This window comes from Dendrobates tinctorius, unplaced genomic scaffold (genome assembly GCF_039654945.1).
Source record: "Dendrobates tinctorius isolate UK_male_01 unplaced genomic scaffold, ASM3965494v1 ptg000039l, whole genome shotgun sequence".
Taxonomy (NCBI): domain Eukaryota; kingdom Metazoa; phylum Chordata; class Amphibia; order Anura; family Dendrobatidae; genus Dendrobates; species Dendrobates tinctorius.
The window spans coordinates 61644724-61668469 of record NW_027361707.1 but is presented as its reverse complement, the minus strand read 5'-3'; the positions used below and the strand labels follow the sequence as shown (position 1 = coordinate 61668469).

Below are 23746 nucleotides of genomic sequence, written 5' to 3'. Positions count from 1 at the left end.
TTTTCAAGTTTCTTTCTTTGAAATACTGTATGGTTGCAGAATAAAACCTACATTGGTTTTCTGTAATCACAGAGCCTGTCTGCCAGTGATGCTGTCTTATCAGAGCATGCTCGGGTGTTATCCAAGCATCTGGGTGTGCTCGTATATTATGTTCCAGTTCCTGCGGCTGCATGATTTGCAGCTGTTTGACAGCCTCAACAAATGCATTCCCTAACAAACAGGCAATCCCTTCATGTGACCAGGCTGTCTAGCAGCCTTGAAATCATGCACCTGTAGGGACTAGAACATAACACATGAGCTCGTACAGAAGCTCAGATAACACCTGAGCATGGTCAGATAAGACTTTATCCAAGAACGTTTGCTCATCACTAATGGCAACGTATGGTAGTAAGGAAGCACTTGCTTCAAAATTTTTATTGCTTAAACTTGTGTAATTGTGCATGTAATGTACTGTAAATGCAGTAATATACTCCCTGATTGCCGTCGTGTCTAGTTTCCAGCACTGCTCCATTCCTCTTCTCACTCACACGACTTCTATACCGATTGCCCGATCTCTCAGAGGTTTATGCATCAGCCAGAAGTTGCTGTTACAAAGTAAAGCATTGTTCTGATGCTTCATAGACTTACTTTGTAAAATCTATTTCTGACTGACACATAAACCCTGATGTGATCCGGCTAGTCGGAATAGCCATCATGTTAGAAGAGGACCGAAGCGGCACTAAAAACCGGGTTAGACAATGATTGATGGGTACATTATCACACTTTCACTACACTACATATGCATTTACACAGGTTTAGGCAATAAAAACAGTTCTTCTGTAAGTTTAAGTATGAGATATCCAGCATCACTTTTCAGCAACCCTTCCACCCTCTGCAAGTTCTCCAAAAAGGTCCTTTTAGGTTACTTTTAAATTTACCACATTTTTTTGCGGTCTGTTATTGCGGCCTGTTTTTGTGGGCCGTATCGCTGCATTTTTTGTGGTGTACTGCAATAATGGGCTCACTGTTTTTTTTTCCAATACTATGGAAATAGTATTAGAAAAAAACGGCGTTCTGCAAAACCAGAAGTGACGGCGCGCCGCAAAAACAAACTTCCGTTTGTTTTTGCGGCCCCATTGATTTACATTGGGGGCCATGTCCGTACGCTGTATAAAAGATCGACCAAGCTCGATCTTTTATCACGTCCGCAGAAACGGCCCTCACAGCTGTACGGCACACCGCGCACCATGGAATTTTTGTGGGCCGATTCTGCGGCCCCATTGAAATCTATTGGGGCCGCAAAATCGGCCGGCAAAAATGTGGTAAGTGTAAAACTAGCCGTAGTATGGCAAATTCAAGACGAGAAGGAGGAAAAGAAGAAGGAAGAAGAAATTCTTGTCATAGTCTATAAGAGACTCATGCTGTGAGAGAGGAATTATTTGCAGCAAGAGAGAACCATCTGTTTGGATTGACTCAGAATTCTGACATCACAACAGGCAGAACCTGACAAACATTCACAGTTATAGCCTTAAGTTTTTTACGGAGAAATAATGCATAATGAAGAAAAACACCTAAAATATACAGATTGTACCTAACATTTCTGTCACTACTACATAAGTTACTCCTGTAATAGCAGGTATAAATGCTCAGTAATGAAAAGTTATGTTTTTTCCAACCTATATTTTCTTACTCTAAAATATTCAGATAGTGAAGCACACCAGATAATTTATGTATTTTAATGTGTTTGCCATCATGTTTGAACATTTGGAAAGTTTTTTGTGTTTCTCATGGCTTTAAATGTAGACAAATTTGAAATTCCCATACTGATTTAAATCAGCAGATGCAAAGGATTATATGCCCAGTACAAGCTTTTCATCTTCTGAGTAAATTGACAAGGTGGTGGATAAAATGCTAGAGAAGTTGTCCAATTTATTTTAGCAAAATTATTGAGGATATAATTTTATGACACGCAGCCCCCAATACCCCTCTTAGCCGCTCAGCCCTGTTCTTCCAAATCCAACTTCTCCACCATGACAGAAGATCAGCTCTCCACTCTCCTGTCAAGATCAAACCTCACCACTTGCACGCTTGAGCCGCTCCCGTCCCACCTCATCCCTAACCTTGCCACAGTCTTCATCCCAACTCACCTCTTCAACCTTTAAGTTACAAATGGTGTCTTTCCCTTATCCTTCAAACATGCCTCAATAACACCCATCCTCAAAAAGTCCTCCCTCAACCCATCCTCTGTGTCTAACTATCGCCTGATATCTCTTCTCCCTTACGCCTCAAAGGTACTGGAACAGCATGTATATCTTGAACTGCCCTTCCACCTCTCCTCCTGTTCCCTCTTTGACCAGTTACAATCTGGCTTCAGACTGCATCACTCAACTGAAACTGCCCTAACTAAAGTCACCAGCAACCTACTTACCGCCAAGAGCAAGCGACACTACTCTGTCCTCCTTCTCCTGGACCTGTCTTCTGCCTTCGACACCATGGACCACTCCCTCCTGCTACAGATTCTCTCATCTCTTGGCATCACAGACTTGGCCCTATCCTGGATCTCATCATACCTAACAGATCGAACATTTAGTGTCTCCCTCTCAAACACCGCCTCCTCACCTCTCCCCCTGTCTGTCGGTGTTCCACAAGGCTCAGTCCTAGGACCCCTACTCTTCTCCATCTACATCTTCGGCCCGGGACAGCTCATAGAATCCCACGGTTTGCAGTATCACCTCTATGCCCATGACACACAGATCTACCTATCTGGACCTGACCTCACCAACTTACTGACCAATTATCCCACAATGTCTGTCTGCTTATTCAGCCTTCTTTTCTGCTCGCCTTCTCAAACTGAACATGGATAAAACAGAATTCATAATCTTTCCCCCATCTCACTCTACCCCTCGACCAGACCGATCCATCATTGTCAATGGCTGCTCGCTTTCCCCAATCCCGCATGCTTGGTGCCTGGGAGTGATCCTCGACTCTGCCCTCTCTTTCAAACCACATATCCAAGCCCTTGCTTCCTCCTGCCGCCTCAAACGCAAAAATATTTCCCGGATCCGTGCATTCCTCAACCATGAAACCACAAAAACACTAGTGCACGCCCTTATCATCTCCCGTCTTGACTACTGCAACCTCCTACTCTCTGGCCTCCCCTGTAGCACTCTGGCACCACTCCAGTCCATCCTACACTCTGTTGCCCGACTAATCCACCTGTCTCTATGCTATTCCCCAACCTCCCCCCTATGCCAGGCCCTTCACTGGCTTCTTATTGCCCAGAGGCTCCAGTTCAAAACCCTAACCATAACATACAAAACCATCCACAATCTGTCTACCCCATACATCTGTGACATGGTCTCCCGGTACCTACCCACACGCAACCTTTAATCCTCTCAAGATCTCCTCCTCTACTCCCCCCTTATCTATTCTTCCCCCAACCGCATACAAGACTTCTCCCGTGCTTCCCCCATACTCTGGAACTCTCTACCGCAACACATCAGACTCTCACCAACAATGGAAACCTTCAAGAAGAACCTGAAGACCAACCTGTTCCGACAAGCCTATAGCCTGCAATGATTCTCAGTCTAGTGAACCACCGCACAACTAGCTCTACCCTTTCCTAGTGTATCCTCACCCATCCCTGTAGACTGTGAGCCCTCGCAGACAGTGTCCTCTCTCCTTCTGTACTTGTGTGTCCCTTGTTTTGCACATGTTTATTGTACTTGTCTATATTTGCCTTTTCACATGTAAAGCGCCATGGAATAAATGGCGCTATATAAATGTATAATAATAATAATAATAATAATAATAATGACACTTTATTATATAAACTTCTCAACATTAAAATTGAAACCCCAAGAAAGAAAAATCTTGGAATTATGGAAATCTAAGGATGGATAGGCATTAGTGATGAGCGAACATGCTCGGATAACATGTCATCCGAGTATCTTGGGTGTGCTTGGATAATATGTTTTAGTCCCTGTGTCTGCTTGTATTGCAGCTGTCAGACAACCAAAACATAAGTGGGGATTACCTGTTTGTTAGGAAATACCAGCATGGAGCAACTGCCTAATATCCCCTAAACATGAAGCCACAGGGACTTGAGCACATTATCCGAGCATGCCCAAGATACTTGAATAACACCCGAGCATGCTCGGAAAATGTATTATCAGAGCATGATGGAACATTACTAATAGGCATGTTAATGATACTCTGCTGGCAAATTCCTTTGCAATTGCCAAGCAATGATATCAAGGTGTTCTCGATGGGAGACAAGTCCACAGGCACTGCATGGTAGCACACTTAGACCATGCAGGCTGCTCACAATAGAACAGGTAACATGCAACCTAGCATAATTGTGTTGAAAAATAAATCATTTGTAGAAATGAAGACATTTTGGAGAAACGGTGACCCCACTGATTCCACAACCAAAACATTTTAACACTGAGCTGAAGTCCTCTTCATGGTGTTGCCTATATGGCCTCCAGACCAATCTCCATCTATCATTGAATCCAATACAAAAGTGGTATTCATCACTGAAGAGGAAAGAGCTCCATTCCAGACTCTGCTGTCATGCTCTGCACCATGATAGCCTCTGAAAATGGTATTATGAGGTAAATTAAAAAGCCTTCAGAGGGAAACATCACATAGGTCTTAATTTTGGGTTTATGGTATGGGGTGGCATAATGTGTGATAGCTGGAGCTCTATCTTCATTCTAATACAGGAAAGATGTATATCTTTGTACCGGATTAGCCAGTAGATAGAAGAATATTTAGAATTGAGAGTCCTGAGTGGTTGATACCTTTTAATGGCTAACTGAAAAGATGATAACACATTGCAAGCTTTCGAGACTACTCAGGTCTCTTCATCAGGCATAGACTAATACAAAATCTGAAGAGTCACATATTTATGCACAACACAGCACAGAAAAAATGCAATAGATGAGACAAGTGACGTGAAGCAGAATTGTGATTATGGGAAACATAAACATTGCTCAAGTTCATAGATAAGGAGTCTGGATGTTTTATTGTCCTTTGATTGGGGTCTCCTAATGTGTTGTGATGCCCCCAAACAGTCTTAGGAGCCAATTCCTTAATTAATGTAAAAAGACATAAATCCATGCGACACATTCATTCCAGCATTGAGAGTGTCAAAGGTCATCATAAATTTATACTCACAGACTCTTCTCTCTCTCTGAGATATGAAGTTACCTTTCAATACCAGTAATTTCATATCCATGTTGCAGTGATCAGGCGTACAAAAATGTTTTGCCACAGGTAGATCTATAGGATTATCGATGAACTGGAGCAATATTTATGTTTCTCCTTCTCCCATAATCACAATTCTGCTTCACGTCACTTGTCTCATCTACTACATTTTTTCTGTGCTGTGTTGTGCATAAATATGTGACTCTTCAGATTTTGTATTAGTCTATGCCTGATGAAGAGACCTGAGTAGTCTCGAAAGCTTGCAATGTGTTACCATCTTTTCAGTTAGCCATTAAAAGGTATCAACCACTGAGGACTCTCAATTCTAAATATTCTTCTATCTTCATTCTATATACACTAACAGTTCGCCATTACAATGTTTTGGAGCAAGTGATATGGTCATATCTCCAAGATGTCCCAAGAACTTGTTTTCAAAACAACTATGCAAGGTCACAAGTTGCTCTTGCTACAATGAGCAGCCTGCATGGTCTAAATATGCTTCCATGGCCTGCTGCATCTTCACACTTGTCACCCATCGAGAACATATGGGACATCATTGGTTAGAAACTGCAAAGGCAGCACTCAGAAGTGGATGTTGATGATTTGCCCAAGTGCATTCAGCGTGATAGAACATTCCTCAGACAACCATTAATAACTGCATTGATAGCATGCCATGGCGTGTAAGTGAGAAGATTTCTGCGCATGGCATTCATATAAACTACTGAATACATCAAGATGTTTTGAAAACTTTGTTTCCATTTTTCCATCATTTTTATATCATAAAGATGTCTATTGATCCTGTCATTTTCATAATTCCATGACTTTATTTTCTCAATGCTGATGTTGAGGAGTGTACAAGCATTATAGGTTCAGCGTTGACTTCTTACTTTGCAAAGCGTAACACACTTTTTCCAATAGGCGATATACTGGTATGTAATTTCTTTTTTTCATTTTTTTTGCATTATAAATTCACTAAGAATCTCAATTGAATCTTTGGAGGCTGCCTTCTACAATCTCTACTCAAAACATATGCAGATTGTTATGTATGGCAAGAGCTTCTGTATCAACACTTACATACTACTAGACTTGTCATTTATTTTATTTTGAATGTAAATAATAAGAAAACTTCTGTATATAGTCATTTCAGACATTATTCAGCTGTCTAACCTTCCAATCTCTTCTCCCTTTCAATGGAAATGCTATTATCTGGCTGGCATGTTCAGCTCAAGGATCTCTCCTGTCGCTGTGTTGGACCCCAATGCCTTTGCAATGTCCTGTCTTTCACTATCTGTTAAGCACCTTCTCTCTTCAACATCAAGGCTTTTTTATGACTTGCCTATGTAAGTCGCTATTGCACTTACTTCAATGCCCTCATTTACCATGACAACGTTCAACCACATCTATAGGATCATCCTATAGCACTGCACTTAGAGAACTCTTCACCTTTGATATTCAGCAATATTGAGTTGCATCTAGCATGTAAACATTATTGCATATATTACTTTCATTTTCTAGGCAGTATTACTTTCTAAAAGAACTAGGACTGAAAACATGGACAGATATACTGTTCTGGAAAAAATTAAGAGGCCACCACATCAAAACTCTATCATGGGCAGCCCATTCTCCAGACCTGAACCCCATTGAAAACCTCTGGAATGTAATCAAGAGGATGATGGATAATCACAAGCTATCAAACAAAGAAGAACTGCTTACATTTTTGAGCTTGAAGCAGTGTGAAAGACATGGCGGAAAGCATGCCAAGACGCATGAAAGCTGTGATTAAAAATCATGGTTATTCCACAAAATATTGATTTCAGAACTCTTCCTGAGTTAAAACATTAGTATTGTTGTTTCTAAATGATTATGAACTTTTCTTTGCATTATTTGAGGTCTGAAAGTACTGTTTTTTTTTAATTTTGACAATTTTTCTTTGTCAGAAAAAAAAATGCAAAATGTCTTGCTTGGAAATTCAGAGACATGTTGTCAGAAGTTTATAGACTGAAGGAACAATTTACATTTTACTCCAAAATATACCTATAAAGCGAAAAATCAGACAAACTGAACATATGAAAGTTGTCTCTTAACTTTTGCCAGAGCTGTAGTCATTTCATACCAGCATGTAATAATAGAGGAATAATAGGTAGATTGAATTTTAATGCTTTATGTATATATATATATATATATATATATATATATATAGTACCAGACACAAGCAAGAAACTCCACAATCAGAAGCATAAAAGGAATAAAGTTACGAACCACTAATGGAATCCTTAAAGAGTATGTACACCTTTGTGACCTAAGTGTCCACATGCTAGCAGACTACTATGAAACCTATTGTAGTCTGATTGTCATTCCCCCCACTCTTTTTGCTAAAGAAAAAAAGAATTAATACTAGTAGCAGCAGAGGTGAACATAGCCTTTAAGATTAGACTATTTCTATATATCAGACTAATGTGTGTTCCCATTATGTTTGCAAAACTGATCCTTCTTAATATCTCTTCATGTAATAGTTGTAATCCAAAACTAATGCATTTAAATCCCAAAACCCAAATACATTTATATTCTTGAAAATAGCTGATAACAGAGTGACATCTGATTTGCATGTACTTAGCATGTGTACTTCACATAATCACAAACCAACAATGGTAACAGAACTAGTTCTATGTTTTACTTGCTCTCCTAGAGCAAATGTGTATGTGTATGCCCCTACCATTTTCCATATGCTCTGCCTCACCAACACTGCCATCCGGCGTTGTTCTTTCATAGTTGTCTTCTGGGAGTGGTAGGGCACCCAGTCTTGGTCCAGAAGAGCTCTTACTACTCGGCGTCTCGGATTCTTCTAGCCCACTGTCATAGCAACTCTGCAATGACCCCTGATGAGGGTCCTGAGGTTGACTCACAACAGAAAACGTCACTCTACGAAATGGCTGTAAGACAAAAGATTCTGAATGTCATTGGAAAATTCTAAATAAAGGCAGTGCTGTCAACTGTACAGAGCTGAAGAACAGGAGCAAGAAAACGTCTACATATACATCTACATATACAGAGTGTATGTACAGATCTAACAGTCAGAATACACTGTAAAAAGGCAAGCTTAGCCTCTACATCTGAAAAACCCATCATTTTGGATTAAAAGTGTTGTCCAGTCTACAATGAAAAGTCTGCAGCCACTCTGTGTGACTGAAGACTTTCGCATCAGCCCAGTGCACACATTGTGTGCTTTGAGGATTCGCCGGTTTCTGAGATGGGAATGGCGGTGATGTATGCGATATACTCCAGGGCAGAAGCTGTCTAGTGGGCATGGTCTCACTCCATACAAGTGTATAGAGAGAAAACACTCCCACTGGACAGCCACGCCCTTGCTCCATGCACTTATAGGGAATGAGGCTTCGTCCACTTGATGGGATCTGCCCGGGAATATGCCTATCCCATACATCACTGCCATTCTAAGCTCAGAAACTGTCGAATTCTCGCAGCATTCAGTGTGTGGGCTGGGGGAATTCAAAAGTCAGCAGTCGCACAGAGTGACTGTAAGGTTTTTATTTTAAACTGGACAATCCCTTTAAGCATAAACAGCACTGTATGAAAATAAACAGGAAATTAAGAGAACCTTTCAGCAAAATAGTGTAATGTAAAGACATAAGTGTAATGGCGCTTCAATACTTATTAAATTTATAGCTTTAGTGAAGAAGTCCACTTTACTGTTCTCCTATAATCATTTTTTGAAGTTTTAAGCTACTTAGTTTTCGGTGCACAAGGGCCGGACAGTGTACTGGGTCTTCTCCTCCCTGTCGGCCGCTCCACCTGCTTCTGGTCTGTGAATGACCTGCATCCTCTGTTTGAAACATCAGCACTGACCTGTCAGTCAAAGACCAAAAGCAGCGGAGGGGTCTGGGATCCCAGACAGGGAGGAGACGACCCTGCGTACAGTCCGGCTCCTGTGTCCCAAAATCTAATTAGTAGAACACTTCAACTGGTGATTACAAAAGAACCACAAAACGGATTTCTTCACCAAAGGTTTCAATGTAATCAGTGTTACAGTGCCATTACAGCCAAGTATTTACTGTATATTACACAATTGTGCTAACAGTTTCCCTTTAAGAACAATATACCATATGTACAGATACAAAAAGTCAGCACAGTGATGGACATTGCAATAGACTGGCAATGCAGAACACAGCGAAAGGTCCCTGCTCTAATGAGCTTACATTCTATGTTTAATATTATGTGTTTTTATATCTACTGTATCATATTTATCTACTATATACAGAAGAGTCCAAAGATACAGTTTTATTCAAAGTTTGCTTGTGATGTTCATACCCCAAATACAGATTTAGCTAGGCGATCATGAAACATACACAGTAAGCAAATTCTGCACTGGGTTACAAATACTGGAATAATACTATTGGTCACACTAAGGGCACAGTCATTTATCTTCTTGTATGAGGCTGATATCTCAGGAATGAAAACTCAGACCTATCCTGAATCCACAAGAAATGGAAGTGACTGTGAAATAAAATCTTTAATTTCATGGCAAAGAATGATGAAAAAGAAACAACTATGAATGTATACGGCTGATCTATTTCATTTATATCAATGAGTTACTATTTCTTTCTGAATTTTACACATATCCATTCCAGTCAATGTTGCTGATTTTTAGAGAGCGCCTAAACTGCTTACTACATCAGTTATCAAAAACGGAGAAATATTTCGTTGTTATATAGTACCCGTTTGAGGTAATCTGTCAGTACAAGAGGACTGTTCAAACGAAGCATAAATGTCCAGTGCAGTTTCAGTGATCATGGAGTTTCCCTCCTTCTTTGACCTCTTTTCTTGACTTACAGCTGTGACAACAGCCAGAGCAGAGTAGAGATAGATAGAAAAGAAGTAGGTAAGAGGGTGCAGAGAATTCCTCAGACATACCAATGGTGCACTGGGCAATTTGGCTTGGTTTGAAGGTTTGAACAGTCCTTTTGTACTGACATATTCCCTCTAATGGGCAATATATATAAACTAAATGGCTAACTAGAGGTTTGGCTTCTCCATGGGTACAACAAGCATATGTGATTGGTTTGAACAGACTCATTTTAACAAAAAGCCATATTTGTAGATTGTGAGCCCTCGCAGGCAGGGTCCTCTCTCCTCCTGGACCAGTCGTTACATTTATTGTTTAAGAGTACCCTCGTTTTTATTTTGTATACCCCATTTTCACATTTAAGGCGCCATGGAATGAATGGTGCTATTACAAAAAATAATTATAATAATTAATTTGTTTTCAATGAAAGCTCACCATTCTGCTTTAAAGAGAGTCTTTAAAGAGAGTCATTTCTGGTATCTAAATACTGGTGACAGAACTAGATAGGTAAGGGGTGAAGACAACTTAAACCTACCTAGGTAATGGTCATATTCTTTGTATGATCAAGAAAAACTAATTTTAACACTAATTGTACTGCATTTGCAAGTGCCCATGGTCTCGTTATATGACCCTACTTGGTTTCCCACACTGAACGCTCTCTAAATCCTCCTCTTTTCTCTTAGTGAAAATTGTAGTGACCCACCCACAAACCACATCGGCTGTCACTCAGAGCAAAGAGAGAGAGGCTGGGGAGAAGAATGCAGAGGACAATGCACACAAATGATCGCTCAGAGGACACATGATTGCAGTGCTGGGAGGATATACAATTAGTTTCCAAGGTTATCTTAGTGTTTTTGTGGTACTGAAAGGTCGATACTTCTTACACATTATTTAAAGCTCTATATAAATGGTATAAAGCAAGACATCCAAATATGAGGGCTCCGTTTCTCTCACTTGTCAAACCCAATAAATCTGGCTCTCCTCAGATATGGATAGCTGGCTACATATGAACTTAAATTATTAGTTTTGAATTCTATAGGGATGTGAAAAACTTTGAGCACTGAGCTCCTCTTAGTAATGAGTATTACACAAGTGCTACAGTAAATAGGTAAACCGTTTAGTGCCGGATTCCCTTCCATCACACCGTAGCTGTGTGCCATTGTGCTGATTCAGTTTCAACGTAAACACATTTGAGAAGGATTTTGCGAATTCCTAGAGTTGTGGATAATGTATATGAACACCCCAAGAAAAGAATGTGAAGACCAGAATTTGCCCATGACTTCAGTCCAGGTTCTGGTGAATCTGTCCAACATTTCATCAGGGATGTCGCTTGTCAATTCATTAAAGCTAAATTGAGTTCCTCACTTACTATAGCTTAATTTTTTAAACTTTAATGCTATTTTTTATTGGTATTTGATCTTATATGATATGGTTGGTGACTAGAGATGATGAGATATTTTGAAATTCGAATTCACCAGCTTTGGCAAATTTTACCCAAAAATTGATTTCAAATAATTTTAAGTGAATCTCAATACTGCAAAGCTTGAGATAGCTCATAAAATTCATGTGAAAGAGAGGAGAAAGAGGGAGGGAAAGGGAGAATACTCCAATTACAACAAGAGTTTACCGGAGACAGAGAAATCCTTGCTTACCATAAAAAGCATAATATTACAGGGTATATACACTAGTTTCCTTAATATTGCATTGATCCAGGGAGCTAGTCTGATTGCCGTATATGGAGTCGGGAAGGAATTTTTTTCCCCAATGTGAAGCTTACTGTTTGCCACGTGGGTTTTTTTTGCCTTCCTCTGGATCAACATGTTAGGGCAAGTTAGGATAGGATATGGGTTGAACTAGATGGACTTAAAGTCTCCCTTCAACCTTAATAACTGTAAAAGCTTACACTTTAATAGAAAACAGACACCGATTACTCAGCTGACCATAAAAAATTACATTCTATGAACTAGATAGTGAGGATCTTGCTGACCATAAGAGCTTACACTCTATGGACGAGAAAGAGAGGACCTCACTGACCATAAAAGCTTTCACGCTATGAAAGAGAGAGGACAAAGCTGATAAGAGCTCACACTCTACAGTAGAAAAAGATAGAGGACCCCGCTCACTATAAGAGCTTAAACTCTACAAGAAATAGATTTACCCAGTTACTCTACAGAAGAAAAATGATTCTTCGGTACAAACTGTGCTCCACTAGGAGCTGCCCATCTGTGATAACCCAGGTTCTGACCACCACTTTATAAGGTATGATAATCTGCTAGATGTCATAGCTGCAGGTCACAATGGGGAATCCCATGTGGCCACACAAAAATAACAGCCCATTCACTGATACTTAAGCAGTGTGGGAAAGGTGCTAGGCAACTTAATTTTTGTAAACTGTGAATCAAATCTCAAAATGTTCAAATTCATGTTAAAGTACAAATTTCTGGAAATTCGACTCAAATGTGGTATGATTTTTTTCACGGACCTAGAGACTAGAAATGCCGATTTTGATCCAACCCTCATATCAAAATTGGACGTCTCCTAAAAAATCATGGTGTCAAGTTTCGTCCATTCATATGGCAATTTTACAAATCACAATATGCTAATTCTCACTTCACTAACTCATCAAACCACAAAGCAGATAATATTCAGAACCACAAAGTAGATAATATTTGGTCTTGTATTACATATATTGCCATTTATCAATTTTCAGCAGAAAAACAAATCAAACCAAGCTGAAGAAAAATCCCATTATAAGACCCTTTTGTGTCACTGGTGCCATGTGGCATATTATGCACGGACAGGTGACTACTTAGGCAAGCTGAAGTTTGCATATATGCTAACATCATCAATTCTCAATGATTATGTCTGTGAGTTTGTAACATTTAGGGCTCAATGAATATTATTCTTCAGTGGTTGAAAAGTCCCTTTAAGAAATACTCAATAGAAGAAATGAACAGGTAGAGTTTTATTTTATGTAAATTAGACAGTAATGTAAAGATATACTACTTGGTGAAAACTTTTAAAACTTCATAGAAAACTTTATTTGGATTCAAAGAGTTTAAATCCAACAAAAGACGAAGAACAAGCGAGCGAGGCCACAGAGAAGAATAATCACACATGCACAAAGAAGGCCTGGTAACAGCGAGATCGGGATGACTTCCAGGTGGAAGAGAATGACATGTTATTTTAGGGTGGAAGAAGTGCTCCGGCTTCAAACTTAAGTAGGAGAGATGCAAGAAATATTCTCTCTCCCTGCCCATCATTATTTCATTTGTTTCCTTGTTACACATATCATTGAAATTCCAAGAATTGGAGGCAAAGACGAAGAAATAAATAAATAAGGGAAATTCCAGTGTCTTTTGAAGTAGTTTTGAATCTTTCAGCTCGTACAACTGCCACAGGGCACTACAATGTTAAAGAGCCTCTGTAACAAGAAATAGTTTAACTAAAGATGTTGACAGAACCAATCCAGAATAAAGCATGATAATTGAACTGATGTACGAGTCATGTCTATCCTCTCATTTAGCTATGTACAATGTACAAAGAATGACAGACAAAGCCTGGATAGTAATGGGAAGTTAGGAAGCATTTAAATAGATTTGAGTTTCTTGTTCTTCAGTGTAGGATTGACATATCGTAGACCGAATATTCAGATTCTACTCCCCATCTATATAGAGGAAGTGCTCATCCATTGTTAGATGCATTATCAGCCTGGAAATTAATGCGTACACTGGACAGATATCAGTAAAGTCTAATAAGTTATGTATGAAAAATAAGCTATAATTTCACATTTCTGTAACAAAATAATGTTTTCTTCTGCATTCGCTTTATTACATCAGAGACTGGAGAATGATGGGATAGATAAATTTTGGGAGTGATGAAAATATTGAAACAAAAGTTCTCACTCAATACGACACAATTAATTTAATTTAATTTAATGTCAATTGTCAAAGTGCGTCAAAAAGGTGATGATGTTTGAGTAAACAGGAGCTAGCACCAAAGTGTACAAATTATGGTTCATTTCCCCAGCCTCCCCAAACCACCACCCTGCATTTATTGGTACCTTTTATGCCTTCTTAAAATGCCCATGTGTTCCCAGATTAATAATCCCACTAATCTTGCTATCACACCCCTCTGGGCATCAGCAGAATTATTGTAAAGTGTGGCATCATTGCAGGTTTTTTGCAAATCTTTGCTTCTCTGACAACATCTGATAAACCAGGTTTATGGAGCCTTGTGATTCATTGACTGGGCATGGCCAGGAAGGCAGTGGTGAAGCAGGACTCATCCAAACATTATTGCCGGCTTTCAAATCTTGCATCTGGCTTTGTCCTACATCACTGCTGCCTCCCTTTGCATGTTCAGTGCACCTATGAAGCTGGGGTGTGTAGTGTGTACATCTTACTTCACATTATCAGGGAGGCAGGGATTTGTAAAGAGACGGCAATGTTGGCCATCACATGCATCCCCTTTTATCTGCTTCTCTGTATGCCAGGGCTTCAGATGCCTAGTAGACCTCCAATGACACAATGTGCCAAGCCATCACATCGCAATGCACTGACATGTGTCGCCCGAGGCTAAGACAACACATTAAAGGATGCATGTTGCAGTGTCAGGATATGTGCGATGTCACAGTATGCAATGACATCTGTGGCGAACTCAGCACTGGGAGCCCCAGTGTAAAGTGTAACTGGATGAAGGTAATACATATGACATAGGAAGACTTAGAGTAGATTCGCAGAGGACCAGAAGATGGGTTGTGAGGGTGGCAAGCCAGGTGACCAGTGAGGTGCTTATTCATTTTTTTTAACCTTTTTCTGGCCCTGTATGATTCAGCTGAATGACAACAACCATTTTGCTGAATTTTTGCAATTCGAATTGAGAAAAAAATCATATTCTGAAGAATCCAAATTTTTGTAAAATTCAAAAGTTCAATTCCCCTGGAATACATTTGCGCAACTCTTACAACGATGTGTCAAAACCTCTACTGAGTCAAGGCAACATATAATAAAATTTGGAAATACATATGATAAAAAACCCTCTACTGGTTTAAGGCCTTCACAAACATTACAGAGAAGTTGACTGATCCTACTGATTTCTATTTTTTGCCAATGGCACGGTCGACTAATATATAGAGAAGAATCTATTGACCCACAGATCTACTGGTGTATGAGCATCTTAATTTTCTTCTCATCATAATGCATATAATAGATTCTCTAAATATTGGTGAAGACTGATATTACTATAAGAGCCTGTAGGAGAGACTTAGTAATGTGCATGTATATATCACACCACCTCCTATGCATTGATCACTTCATTTCACACGTATCCATTAGGACAACCATATTTCACAGTCCGCAGAAGGACTACAATGCCCAAACTGACTGCGGGCTGCGAGTTATCTCGCCCAAACTAACAGACTCATTGGCATATAAAATACAAGTTGTCAGGTCAAAGAGACTCTCGGGTGGTCCGTGCATTGTGTTCTGCACATTGCACTCTTGGTCCACTGTGAGAAAAGCTCTATACAAATTTTCTTTGTTGTTGTGAATTACTTCCATTTGAACATAAGACTAAATGTGAGTAAAGATTAAAAAAAAAGTACCAGGCAGGATATGATGTTGTTTTCTGCTACTTTACAAATATAAAAGTGTGAAATATTAGTAGTTCTCTGTGCAAATATAATAAAAAAAAAAACGAAGAAACCGAGAACAATGTCTAATAATGAAGTTTTTATTTATTAAATATCCAACAATATTGTATATATATATATATATTAAAATTACTGGTAAGGGGAGGCCAATGCCAAAATGAAGGCACAACCTGGGGACAGCATTAATCACTTCAATTAAAAGTACCCACAATAGTATCACACAATATAAAGTGAAAACAAATGGCACATCCTGGGGACAGAAGCAGCTGAAAGGTATTTACACTGTCCACAATTATTTGGGAATTTTATCACATGTTATAAGCTCTGATTTATTTTACTATTGTGGCACATCGCACTTTAATTGTGGCAGCTCATTTATTATAAATTATTTCAGCACTTCGTTTGTGCTCTCACATATATGTGAAAAAACCTTTTCTTTTGCACACGTTATTTGTTTACATTTGTGGCACATTGCACTTTATTATGCGGAAATATATACTTAGCCAATTATTTTAGCATTTTTTCTTTCTTCATATATTTTTTTCTCTTGCTCACATGTATTATATGTTTATACACATTTTTTACACTAGCACCAGCAATTTTTAGATGTGTTTTTATATATGTATATATTACATTTATATATATATATATTTTTTTGTTTTCACTTTATATTGTGTGATACTATTGTGGGTACTTTTAATTGAAGTGATTAATGCTGTCCCCAGGTTGTGCCTTCATTTTGGCATTGGCCTCCCCTTACCAGTAATTTTAATATACATATATATATATATATATATATACAATATTGTTGGATATTTAATAAATAAAAACTTCATTATTAGACATTGTTCTCGGTTTCTTCGTTTGTTTTATCTTATTTGCCCGAGTTGTCTTTTTATTATTCTTTCCATGGTGCATAATTTTATCAATAGTTTTATCATTAGGTGATTTTATATTGCACTTTCCTTGAGTCATTCTATTCTATTTCTCTGTGCAAATATAAAGTTTTCCCCACTTTTTCCAAAGTTGCGTGTTAAAAAAAATGAATTGTACTATACTATTAACCTTGCTTATTCAATTTGTGTTTTTTTATTTTACACATGTTTTAATTATACATTTGCATATTTTCTGTTTGATTTGCCAATTCCATTAACAGGTGATATTTTCCATACCACCTGAAAAGAAAAGTGATGCTTTTAACCAGTACCTTGGTAAGGCTATGCACCAAAACGCGTAGGTAAGTTGTCCATATGTGGATTATTCATTATCTGTGATGGAGTTATAGTTTTAACTTTTCCCAATAAATGTGAAGTTTAAATATATTTTTTTACTTCCCTGGATTCCCTATCATTTTTTGAAGAATTCGTTGGAACCTTGACTCAAATGTGTCCATATGATTCTACCTAATCAGGATGACCAGTGAGCTGTAACTTGGTGAGCCGACTCGCCTTTATTTTTACCCTTTCCTTATCTTTTTCTGCAAATCTACTGATCAATCTATACTATAATATTAATATGAAAGACAGAAGTCAAGTCTAAAAGTATAATGACGAGTCCAATACTTAGGTGGTTTCTATCATATCTATATAGTATGTCTGTTGTCTAACAACATAATGAAAAAGCAACGGATGGAGGGACCAAGTTTCATGGAAGGTGAAAGCAGATGATTATATCCCTAGTAAGGCTACTAGATGTTGCACGCATTGGATGGCAAAGATTACATGCTCTCAGCTTTTGTAAGGTTGTAGTTATCATAGTATTCAGAGATCATTTTGTGCCTTTGACACCATATTATTAAGTAAGGCTTTACGCCTTCAAATTAGAATTCATTGTCTATATCCTTCATGTGGCGCTCATGATCCTCGGTTATTGGATGACATTGCTGTTGACTTAAAAAGGCTTTTCTTCCACCGAATAAAGACACATCTGACATTTTGTTTTTCTCCCCTGTTGAGATCGGATGCTCAGAAGCGCTTTGATTAGATGGGAATTGTTTTTATTCAGAATTTGAGATACTGAAGAATTAGAAGAAAAAAAAATAAGAGCATCACAGTTGCCGTTATTGAACTGTTAATACAGATACATGGAAAATTATCTATGTTTCTTGACTGTGGAATTGGAATACTTTTGGCAGCTGTTTATACAATATAAGTAATGATGAAGGGAAGAAGTAACACTTGCCTTCTGCCTGGTAAATGATCAGTATATCTCTGTTTAAGAAAAAAAAATAAAGATTTCTCCTATTCCAACAAACCTTTTCATTTAAAGAATGGAGAAGATCAAATTTATATCCATTTTTCTTGCTTGCAGGCAAGTTTTGCCATCAACAGTCTCATAAATAAGTGATCTATTCTGAGAAATGACTGATTCAACAGAAATTCTATCAGGGCAGACAATTATCTATAAAACTATGTGGGCTTGTGCAGAACAGCTGACAGGCTGAGAACATTCATATATATGCATAATGTTGATGGGGCGGGGGGGCTGTTTGGAAAAACTAAACCATACGTTATTTCAGGGAACTTCTCCTTGTAAGTGGAGGATTTTATCATGACAAATGTCTTTTCAGTACATTGATTATAACAAGGCGTTTAAATATCATTTAGGCGCTGAGGGTTGAAGCTGGAGGTTGTAGCACTTGACTTTGTAATAACTGTGCCGTGTCGTAAGTGGATTTGGCTTCTGTTTATTCTGTTGGTCATTTACTTTCCTCTCTTTGTTACTCTCTGGTGGTATTTTAGCTCACAGGTATAAAGTCGCTTACAGCCCCATTACAACTTGCCTACAGCAGATGGGACACTTTTCTACAGTAGGTGCTTTTCTGATTGAACCTGCCAAAAGCAAAGGTGGCCATATACATTAGGTCATCCCTCTATTAATCCAGACAATTTTCATTTTGCAAGTCTTGTTTTTTATTCCCTTATTCAAAAGTGCAATGGAATTAAAGTATATATGGATACAACCAAATAAAATGGGAATGGTTGGTGATATCAACTTCCTGTTTGTGGCACATTAGTATGTGGGAGGGGGGAAACTTTTCAAGATGGGTGGTGACCACGGTGGCCATTCTGAAGTTGGACATTTTGGATCCAACTTTATTTTTTCCAGTGGGAAGACGGTCATGTGACACATCCAACTGTTGGATTTTCAATGCAACCGTTTTCTCCCACACTGGACACACTAATGGCAACACCGCAGAAGAAATGCTAATTTAAGGGGGTCAGATTCCTTGTTGGAATGCTCGGACCTGACACTCATAATGTGGTGGTGCACCATCTTGCTGGAAAAACTCAGGGAACGTGCCATCTTCAGTGCATAAAGAGGGCAATACATCATCATGTAGCAATTTCTTATACACAGTGGCATTGAGGTTTCCATTGATGAAGAATGGCCACACTATCTCTGTACCCCATATACCACACCATACCATCAATTATGGGTATCAGGTCCGAGTATTCCTACATGAACAGTTTCCTGGAAAATGGATTGGTCTGCGTGGGCCAGTTGAATAGCCACCAAGGTCTCCCGATCTGACCCCCTTAGACTTTTATCTTTGGAGTCATCTGAAGGCAATTGTCAATGATGTGAAGATACGAGATGTGCAGCATCTGAAACAACAGATACTGGAAGCCTGTGCTAACATTTCTTCTGCGGTGTTGATATCAGTGTGTCAGGAGTGGGAGAAGAGGGTTGCATTGACAATCCAACACAATGGGCAGCACTTTGAACACATTTTATAAGTGGTCGTAAACTTGTAAATAACTCATGAAACAGTTATGCGTGGCTGATGAGTGTTGTCTGTGGTTTGCATTGTGTGTGTTGCTTGTCTTGTGTATTGTGTGCTGAGCTGACATTTTAACTTATACCATTTTGAGGTATGTACAACAGTTTTTTTATTGTTTGGGAGAGTTGCAGCGACAGAGAGGGCAGCATCTGCAGAAGTGGCTCTCACTCAAATCTAAAATTTTTTTTGTTCATTAACAGAAATGTGTCATCATAAAATCACTTAATGTTTAAGTTAGATTTTTATATTAAATGTATTTAAGAGAATGTTTGGCAATATTTTTTCTGTGTCACAATCTGTATTAAAATAAACATTAAAAATCTTGATATTTTAAACTGACAATTAATTTAATGCTGAACTCTAACGTATTTCTTTTCAGGAAATCTACATGAACACTAGCAGCTATAGACTTACCCTATCTTTCTTATTGAAGCATCTAATGAGCGTGTGCAAATGTCATTGTGAAGGATGTGGAGCAGGATCAGCTGTGGCATCACCTATTGTGATTGGTGGATCCTGTGTTACCAGCTGTATATAGAGGTGTTACCTTTCATTGTAAGCCTGCCTCTGCTGATAAGGAAACTGCTGTATTCTCTTCCTGAAGTTACAGAAGTCTGAGTGTAAAAAAGCCCCAGTGGCCAACATGAACAATGCAAGATTACTAACTTTATCTTTTAATAAATATCAAGATATAAAAAATGCTTTTTTAAAAATACATGTTCTAACTCAAAAAACTACATCAAAACAAGTCATATTCTGCTGATAAAAAGTCTTTAATTCTGCTGCTAAAACAATAAAGACATCTTTTTTTAAATACCTACAAAGGTCTGAGATCTAATGCTGGAGGATCAGACTGCTGACAAATTAATTCACATTTTGTGACACAATAATATCACACCACCATAGCAGAATGACTTGATTTTTTCACTAAATATAAGACGTATGCATAAATTGACATTAAAAGATTATGTCTGACATTATGGTCATGGTGTTAAATACATAAAATGCCACTCATTACTATACCAGCACCATTCATACAGCCCTTCATATAAATGCTGTCTTAAATTTAAAAAAAATCCTATTTTCCATGAAAATCCCGTATGTTGTACTTATAAAGTAACTGGAGCATAACAAGGTCAGTATGTGATAATCTATTTGATCCTGATTGGTGAATAGTATATCCATAATACACACTTAATGGAAGTAATCTTTTTGATTAATTGATGTATGACTTCTTAAGCAAGGATAAATGTATTATCCTGGAGTCTGTCATGACCTTTAATGAAAATTCATTTTGTGCATGTAACACATGATTTTCAAATACAAAGATATTAATCTTCTCTTCACAAATCTACTTGGAAAAATTCCAAAAATCATTAATAAAATTCTATTTATTTCACAATACAGGTTAATGACATTACTATTTGTTTGGGCAAATTCATATTATATTTGGGATACGGTAAAATAAATTTTGAATGTAGATAGATAGATAAGAAAGGAAAAGAAAGAAAATAGATAGCTGGACAGATAAATAGATAGCTAGATAACAGATAGATAGATAGAGAGAAAATAGATCGATAATAGATAGGTGATAGATAAATAATAGATGATAGATAGATAGATAGATAATAGACAGATAGATAGATGATAGATAGATAGATAGATAGATAATAGATATGGGATAGATAGATCACGAGATAGACAGATAATAGACAGATATATAATATATAGATATATAGACAGATAAGAAATAGATATATAGTGGATAGATAAATAGATGATTGATAGATCGATAGATAGATAAGGGGGCTTTACACATAGCGATATCGCTAGCAATATCGCTAAGGTGTCACAGATTTTGTGACGCAGCAGCGATATTGCTAGCGATATCATTACATGTGATACTTACCTCCGACCGACTCCCCCGCTGGTTATCGCTGATCGCGCGAGAATGTCCTGGGCTGTTTCTCATCGGCGGCTTCCTGCTGGGCTTCCTGCTGGTGCCAACGAGCGGCGCATGGACGTGGGCGGAGGACGTCATCATTGCTGCATCTGACTGGTAAGTAACGACCGCTGTTGTGTAGCTGCGTCGCTGATGAGATCTGCCTGTGTGGCAGCTCACTAGCGACCATTTAGCGATGCACCAGCGATCCTGACCGGGTCATATTGTGGTTGGGATCGCTGGTGCTTCGCTAAATGTAACGGGCCCATAGATAGACAAATAGTGCAACACCAATAAGGACAAGTCGTGGAATTAAGAAAATCATAGGGTCGATAGGCAAGTTAATAATATGCAAATGATGATCGACATGCTCAGAAATTCGTGCAGTTACACGCCTTGGCTGTTATCAGGGTGGCTATTAAAGAATGTTGGAGGAATGTTCAGCCAGGCTGAATACACTTGGAAAGCAACTCATCAAAATCCTTTGCTTGCAGCTACCTTTGCAATTCCTGATCAATGATGTCAAGTCTGGAGATTCTGTACGTCATGGTGCTTCAGGTCATGCAGGCTGCTCATGGTAGTACCACTAACGTGTGATCTGGCATTGTCATGTAAACAATGGCTTCTGTGATACTTTGGAGAAATGGCCATAGCACTGACCCATGACCAAATCAATGTTATGCTGAACTATTAGTGTTGGAGTGAAGACTAGAGGGTTCTGACTACCATACATTATGCCATTTGACACCATAATTTCAAGGGCAGGACTGATGTGATGTTCCCTTGTGAGGCCTTTTCATGGCATTTTCCACGTGGTCTTGTCAGATTCAATTAATAGTATATAGCAATCCTTTCTATACTGCAAGTGACATCACATACAAAACCTATGACATCAAGCAAGGTCTACATAAACCATCAGAAGATGTTTGTGCAACACTGACCAACGAGATAAATGTCCAGCTACAAGTGAACCACTTGATCTCGTCTCACTGCTCTAAAAGGCTATCAGGGTGCAGAGCAATATGGCAATGGAGGGTGGAATAGAGTTCTATCCTTCTCACAGATGAGTTCAGATTTTTGTCTTGGATGCAATTATAGCTGGAGATTGGTCTTGAGACCACAAGGTCACAACATGAAGAGGCCTTTCATAAGGGAACATAAACATATTACAGGAGCCATTTTTCAACAAAAAACACTAGGCTGCATCTTAGTAGTGCTACTATGAAAAGGCTGCAAGGCCTAAACGTGCTACCATGGCCTGAGGCGTCTCCGGACTTGTCTCCCATCAAGCACATGTGGGACTTCATTAGTCAGCAACTGCAAAGGAAGCTGCCAGCAGAGTTACTTGATGATTTTCAAGTCCAAGTGCATCCAGTGTGGCAGAATGTTCTACAGACAGACATTATTATCTTCTTTAACAGCAGTCAAGGCATGTGAACCCATGCATTTTCCATGTGATGCTCATACCCGATAATGAATAAATAAAAATGTTTACATTTTTTTTTTTTTACTATTTGAATATCATTAACATGTTTATTGGTTTTGTGATTTTCATAACCTGACAACTTCTCTTAGTGTTTCAATTTCAATTTTATAGAGTGTATATTTAATTTTCTGTTGTGCTCAGATTTAAATAAAAAATAAAAAACGTCCTCTTCTCCATTCACTAATAATTTCTATTTTTCCCTCAACAAAGCTTCAATCAGATTCTTATATCAGTTTCTAAAATGCGAATTCCAAGACGACAACTGTTAAGGATGCACTTCTTATTTCCTGAAGCCACTGAAATTGCAGTGAACAAAAAAGCAACCTATGCCTTGCATACTGCACTGATGTACTAATAATGTATGGTGTAAAATTTTAGTTTCGATGAGAATTTTCCTTAACCTCTTCACAACAAGTCCAATTTTCATTTTTTCAATTTTGTTTTGTACTCCCCTTCTTCCCAGAGCCATAACTTTTTTTATTTTTCAGTCGATATAGACATATGAGGATTTGAATTTTGTGGGACAAGTTTTAGTTTTAATTAACAGAATTCATTTTACCACACAGTGTACTGGAAAACAGGGAAAATATTCCAAGTGGGGAGAAATTGTGAAAAAAATGCAACTCTGACATTGTTTTTTGGGAATTATTTTTACTGTGTACAATTTGTGGTAAAAATGACCTCATAATATGATTCTGCTCATCAGTATGGTTATGGCTAGAGAAAGTTCAGGTTTTATACCAACACCTGCTGTCCGGTGCCGAACTTCAAACATGGAATTCTCTCGGAAGTCCGTTTTAGTGTTTGGAGTCCCTGTGCTGCAGAGAGAGAGA

The 23746-nt window shown here is 38.4% G+C and overlaps 1 protein-coding gene across 1 annotated transcript in view; it reads right to left on the bottom strand.

Annotated features, from left to right (window-relative positions):
• Window positions 1-23746, bottom strand: part of PCDH7 (protocadherin 7) — a 1192777-nt gene that overhangs the window by 577732 nt on the left and 591299 nt on the right. Inside the window, exon 2 of the mRNA XM_073574716.1 lies at window positions 7904-8120. Coding sequence (XP_073430817.1) covers window positions 7904-8120 — 217 coding nt within the window. The remainder of the gene's footprint in view (window positions 1-7903; window positions 8121-23746) is intronic.